The sequence below is a fragment of the Mastomys coucha genome, unplaced genomic scaffold (assembly GCF_008632895.1).
Source record: "Mastomys coucha isolate ucsf_1 unplaced genomic scaffold, UCSF_Mcou_1 pScaffold22, whole genome shotgun sequence".
Taxonomy (NCBI): Eukaryota; Metazoa; Chordata; class Mammalia; order Rodentia; family Muridae; genus Mastomys; species Mastomys coucha.
This window is the reverse complement of record NW_022196905.1, coordinates 131,505,278-131,511,614: the sequence shown is the minus strand read 5'-3', so window position 1 is coordinate 131,511,614 and position 6,337 is coordinate 131,505,278. Positions and strand designations below refer to the sequence as shown.

Genomic DNA, 6,337 nt, shown 5'->3' with positions numbered 1-6,337 from the left:
CTGAGGAGACCACTATCCCTACAGAAGTGACCACTGCCCCTCCTGAAGAGACCACCATCCCTACAGAAGTGACCACCATCCCTACAGAAATGACCACTGTTCCTCCTGCCAGCATCCCTCCTGAGGAGACCACTGCCCCTCCTGAAGAGACCACCATTCCTTCTGAAGAGACCACTGTCTCCACTCAAGAGACTACTCTCCCTACAGAGCAATCTACTGTCACTCAGACATCCACAGCATGTAGACCACCCTGTCCAAGTCCTCCACTCATGCCTATTAGACCAAGCCTTTCAAAGCCTCCAGGTGTCTCAATGACCGGCATGACCCTAACTACAGGTGTTTCTACCACAGGTATGAGGCGGTTGGAGCAAGTAGAAACAAGAAGGAGGAGGAAGTTAGGGAAGGAGGTGCTTTTTAAAAAAAAAAAAAATCCTCTCATATATGACATTCCTACCACAGTTTCTTCTCCTTCCATCTGCCCCCACCTTCTCCACACCGCCATCCCTCCCTCCCTATCCTCTCCTCCATTTGCCTTCGGAAACGGGCAGGCCTCCCAGGGATATCAATCAAACACGGCATATCAAGTTGTAATAAGATTAGGCGCCCCCCCTCATAGTAAGGATGGACTAGACAACCTAGTAGGAGGACAAGGGTCCCCAAAGCAGACAAAAGTGTCAGAGACAGGCCACACACCCTCTGTTAGGAGTCCCACCAAAAACACCAAGCTATGATATGTATGCAGAGGGCCTAGATGAGACCCATGCAGGCTCACTGATGGTCATTCAGTCTCACTGAGCCCCTCTTATCCCAGGTTAGTTGATCCTGTGGGTTCTGTGTGTGTGTGTGTGTGTGTGTGTGTGTGTGTGTGTGTGTGTGACGCTTTTGACCCCTCTGGCTCATAGCTTGGTGCCTATCCCAATTGTCATCAGAGAGGCCTCATCCTGCAACTGATGAAAACAGATGCAGAGACCCACAGCCAAAGGGAGTCCAGGAGCTTATGCTGAAGAAGGGGTGTGGGAGGGAGATTCTTGAAAAGTCTGCGCTCAGAGGGCAGATACACGAGCTGCAAACCAACCAAGTCGCACCCTCAGCCCCCTCCCTATTCTATTTCCCTCTATTATTCTTTCCCTTGTGTCTCCCTACATAGCTCAGGCTAGCCTCAAATCAATAATCTCCTTGCCTTGGTCTCCAGAGTACTAGGACTATAGGCAAGTACCATCACATGTAGCCTTGACCTGAATAAGTCATACATATGTCTTCACCAGCACAAAATTCTCAAGATTCTTTCTCATTATAGCATTGAGCAAAATTTTTTATTGTTTTGTATATTTGGTTGGTTGGTTGGTTAGTTTTGGTTTTGAGACAAGGTCCTGGCCTCAAATGAGTATGAAGACGACCTTGAACTGTTAACAGTCTTTCTACCTTGGCCTCCCACTTATACCACGGTGCCCAGATATCTCCTCCTCCCCTCCTCTTCCCTCCTCCTCTCTCCTACTCCACCCCACCCCACTTATTTTTATGGCAGAATAAGTGTAAACTTGTTTAGAAGAGAACTTGAGTCCAGGGTAGGAGAGAAGCAAGGAGGCATCTGGTAGAGGTGGGCCACTGTGGAATGGAGGCCTGATGGAAGCTGTGCTTTCCTTTCAGAGAGCTGCCCTCCAAATGCCCACTTAGAATCGTGTGCATGCCCAGCATCCTGTGAAAGCCCCAAGCCCAGCTGCCCGCCCCCCTGCGTTCCTGGCTGTGTCTGCAATCCTGGGTTTTTGTTTAGTAACAAGCAATGTATCAATGAGTCTTCCTGCAATTGCCTCTACAATGAAAAGTACTACAAGGTAAGCCTCGAGGGTTGCCCGGCTTCCCAGAGAATAGATGCCAGAACACCTGGGTCCTGGTGATCTTTGAGTGAGAGGAGCTTAGAGAGTCTCAAGGGACAGCCCCAAAGCACTGTTTATGCAATGGTAGAGCCATTCATTTAGCACTGGCTTTGGTTTTGCAATTCTGGAGATGGCGCCAAGGACTCCTTGCATGGTAGGGAAGTGCTCTACCCACATTTCTAACTCTTCTTTAAGAGATTCTAGGCAGAGGCTCTACCACTGAGACGTCCCCCAAGCTCCTCACTGGGGGATTCTAGGCAGGAGCTCTACCACTGAGCCACGCCCCCAGCCCCTCACTGGAGGATTCTAGGCAAGGGCTCTACCACTGAGCTACAATCCCAACTCAGAACTGGCTGAACTTTCAGAGCTCAGTGGCTACGCATAAATGGTGTCTAGAATCTCGAGTCAGGCAGCAGAGCATGAGCCTGGATGCAACATTCATTCTTTGCATGACCTTAGGAAAATTTATCTTGTTACATCTGTTTCCATGGCTATAAAAATGTGTACAATAACGCTGGGCAGTGGTAGCTCACACCTTGGTTCCAGCACTCCCGAAGCAGAGGCAGGCAAATCCCTGAGTTCGAGGCTACCTAGTCTAAAGAGTGAGTTCCAGGATGGCCAGGAACACACAGAGAAATACTGTCTTAAAAAGCTAAAAAATCAAAAACGAGAGAGAGAGAAAGAGAGAGAGAGAGAGAGAGAGAGAGAGAGAGAGAGAGAGAGGGAGAGAGAGGGAGAGAGAGGGAGAGAGAGGGAGAGAGAAGGAAGAGGAAGAGGAGGAGGAGGAAGCACAATAAGACCTACCTTTTTACATTTGTTTCGTTTGAGATACAGTTTCATGTGTCTCAGATGGACCTTCAGCTGATAATGTAGCTGAGGATGACCTTAAACTTCTGATCCTTCTGCCTCTACCTCCCATGTGCTGGGCTAATAGGTGTCCAGTATGTAGTACTTAGGATTTTGTGCATATTTGACATGCCCTGTAGTAACTGAGTTATACCTAGCTCTCCTTCTCCTTCCCCTCCTCCCATCCTCTTTTTCCTCACCTTCCTCCCCCCTTTCCTTTTTCCCCCTTTCTCCCCTGCCACGAGCTTGCCAGTCTGGGCCTCCCTCAACCCGTGGGGGGAACAGGGTCCTAGTCAGGTAGACAAGGCATTGGCGAAGAAATGACAAACAGAAACAGACACAAGGGAGTGCTGTAACTGAATGCAATTTGTACAAAGTAGAAATCAGGCTTATATGGTATACAGAGAGCAGGGCAGACTACAGAAGTCACATAGGCAGGAAATGGCTATATCAAGGTCAGTAAAATTAAACAGCCAGGTGCAAGGCGGAGGAGCAGCGGTGTCCTTCTTCTTGGGCTAGGTTGTCCTGGCAGCCAAGATAAACTCTCAGGGTCTGTCTGAGGCAAGTAGCTGAAGGTCGTATTCTAGCATTCCTTGGCTGTAACATAAATAATTAGTGATGGGAGCCCTACAACTTCTAACTTCTTACTGGCAGTAAAATAGTTTTTCTTTCTGTGTGAGACTTCTCTGATAATAAGTGCCTAACTGCTATCTCTGACTCTTGAGATGCCCTGTCTGGTAAGACAGCTTCTAGTAAAAATTCCCAGCTAATTACAACTAGGGAATCTAATAAGATTATTGAAGCACTGTGAAGGTCAGGAAATAATGTTTAATCTCAGTGTTAGCTATAATGAAATAATTTTTAGGGCACCTTTATGCCTGAATAAAGAAAGCACACAGATCTCTCCACAGACTTAGCAGAGATTAATCTGGAAGACGTCTAAGTTAGGAGATGCCAGCAATTGGGCTACCTCAGGAGACATAATGCCTCTTGTCCATGATCAGGTTTTAATCCTGATACTGTAGACCTACTGGGGTAGACAAGTGCGTGCAGCACTCCCCCTCTTCTCCTTCTCCCTCTTCTTTCCTCCTTCCCACCTCCTCTCCTCTTCCTCCCCCTCCATATTTCAGTGCCAGCAAGAAGAGGGCCAACTACTCCCTTTTGTGGTTGGTCTGCACAGACTGTCACTCCCTAATCCATGCTGGCCTGGAGCTCACTTTGTAGCCCAGGCTAGTCACAAGCTTGTGTGATTCTCCTGCCTCAGCCGTCCTAATGCTGGGGTTACAGGGTTGCTCCCACTGCCTTACATACGGTTATATGTATGTGTTAGATGCAGGCACACACCTGCAATCATAACGCTGGAGAGGTAGAGACTCGAAGATCAGCACTTGAAGATCATCCTCAGCTCTTTACAGGAATTCAAGGCTAGCCTGGGCTCCATGAAACACTGTCATAAAATAGCAAAAGCAAAACTAAACACATTTTTTTTGGTTTAATTTCTGTTGCTTTGATAACGTACACAGACCCAAAACAAAAACAAACTTTGGGTAGGTCGGGGGAGGATTTATTAATGGTTCCAAGTTATAGTCAATCGTTGAGAGGAAATCAAGGCAGCAGGAATGTAAGATAGTTGGCTTTACTTTTATCTCTATCCACAGTCAAGAACACAGAGAAATCATTGCATGCATGTGTCATGTTCAGCTAACTTTCTTTACTCTTATAAAATCTAGGGCCCCAACCAAGAGAATGGGACCATGTGCTTTCAGGCTGGGGCTTCCCACATCATAAGGCAATAGGACAACCCCCCTGACCCCTAGACTTGTCTACAGGCCAACTTAATTTAGATGATACCTCTATGAGACTCTTCCTGTGTGAGTCTAGTTGTTTCAAGTTGCCAATTAAAACTCGATCCTGCCGGGCTGGTGAGATGGCTCAGCGGGTAAGAGCGCCGACTGCTCTTCCAAAGGTCATGAGTTCAAATCCCAGCAACCACATGGTGGCTCACAACCACCCGTAATGAGATCTGACACACTCTTCTGGTGCGTCTGAAGACAGCGACAGTGTACTTGTAATAAATAAGTAATAAATAAATCTTTAAAAAAAAAAACCTCGATCCTGCCACATGTCTATCACTTAATAAATGCTCATTGCTGCTATCAACAAAAGCATGATCAAAAATGCTTAAAGTAGGCTGGGTGTGGTTAGCACACGAGAGGCAGAGGCAGGGGGATATCTGTGAATTCAAGGCCAGCTTGGTCCACATGCTGAGCAGGTCTACATATTGTCTCATGAAAACAATAACAAATCCAAATCCAAAACCAAAACCAAACCAAAAGAGTGCTTTAAGCAAACTATATCTAATTATAATCCCAGGATGTGGGAGGCAGAGGAAGGAGAGTTACCCGAGTTCAGTGTTGTGAGACCCTGTCTCAGAAAGCAAACAAAAAGAGAAAGGTCAAGGGCTGCTGGGATGGCTTAGCAGGTGAAGCCTCTTGCCTCCGAGCCTTGATCCTGAGTCAATCCCTGGGCCCACATGATAGAAAGAGAGAACAGATTCTCGAAGAAAGTTGTCCTCTGATCTGTGCCATTGCCCATGAAAACATACACGCATACACACACTTGGCTGAAAAGATGGCTCAGTGGGTAAAGACACCTGCTGCCAAGCTTGATTGATCTGAGTTTGATCCTTGGGATCCTCAGGGTGGAAGGAGAGAACCAGCTCCAAAGTTGTTTTCTGACCTCCACATATGTGTGTGGTGGGTGGTCATGTGTATATCAAGTGTGCTTGTGCACGCGTGCGCGCGCGCGCGCGCACACACACACCACACACACACACACACACACACACACACACACACACACACACACACACACACCTTAGAACAATGGCATTATGACTCTTGATCTGTTGCTCTTAGCCTGGGGAAGAATGGTTCACTCCCAATTGCACAGAGCGGTGCCACTGCTTGCCTGGTAGCCTGATGGAGTGCCAGATCTCTCAGTGTGGGACACACACTGTATGCCAGCTGAAGAGTGGCCAGTACCAGTGTGAGCCCTACGGTAAGTACTGCTGTCAGAGTGAGAAGGTGGGTAGACCTTTTTAGAACGTACTTCCTGGGGGCTTTGGGGGGACTGGAGAGATAGCTCAGCAGTTAAGAGTACTGACTGTTCTTCCAGAAGTTCAGAATTCAATTCCTAGCAACCACATGGTGTCTCACAACCATCTGTAATGAGATCTGATGCCCTCTTCTAGTGTGTCTCAAGACAGATATAGTGTACTCATATAAAATAAATAAATAAATCTTGAAGAAGAAGAGGAGGAGGGGGAAGGAGGACATCAGGACAAAGTGCCACATTTGCACATGTTCTGTTCTGGTCCCAGAAAGTCACCCCTCTTGTCTTTCTATATTACTCTCTGTCAGCATGGGTGAGACCCTGTAGTCCCTGATCTCCCTTGGGCAGTGGAGCTGGGAATGCATCTGAGTAGCAGAGTTAGGGTATAGCATCCAGCCAAGTCCAACACTGAAAATGGCTTCCTATATCTGTGTTCCCCTTCTCTGGCAGGTAAGGCCACCTGCCTGGTCTATGGGGACCTTCATTTTGTCACCTTTGATGAG

At 47.4% G+C, this 6,337-nt stretch overlaps 1 protein-coding gene across 9 annotated transcripts in view; it reads left to right on the top strand.

Annotated features, from left to right (window-relative positions):
* The window catches only part of Zan (zonadhesin), a 100,246-nt gene that overhangs the window by 14,337 nt on the left and 79,572 nt on the right, over positions 1–6,337 (top strand). For all 9 annotated transcript variants that reach the window (XR_004109638.1, XM_031338346.1, XM_031338351.1 and 6 more), the window contains 4 exons: positions 6–351; positions 1,648–1,832; positions 5,639–5,780; positions 6,285–6,337. The exon at positions 6,285–6,337 is cut by the window's right edge and continues 64 nt beyond it. Coding sequence is in view for 8 of the 9 variants with exons in the window: in XM_031338346.1 (XP_031194206.1) it covers positions 6–351; positions 1,648–1,832; positions 5,639–5,780; positions 6,285–6,337 (726 nt within the window). In the remaining variant the exon portion in view is untranslated. The remainder of the gene's footprint in view (positions 1–5; positions 352–1,647; positions 1,833–5,638; positions 5,781–6,284) is intronic.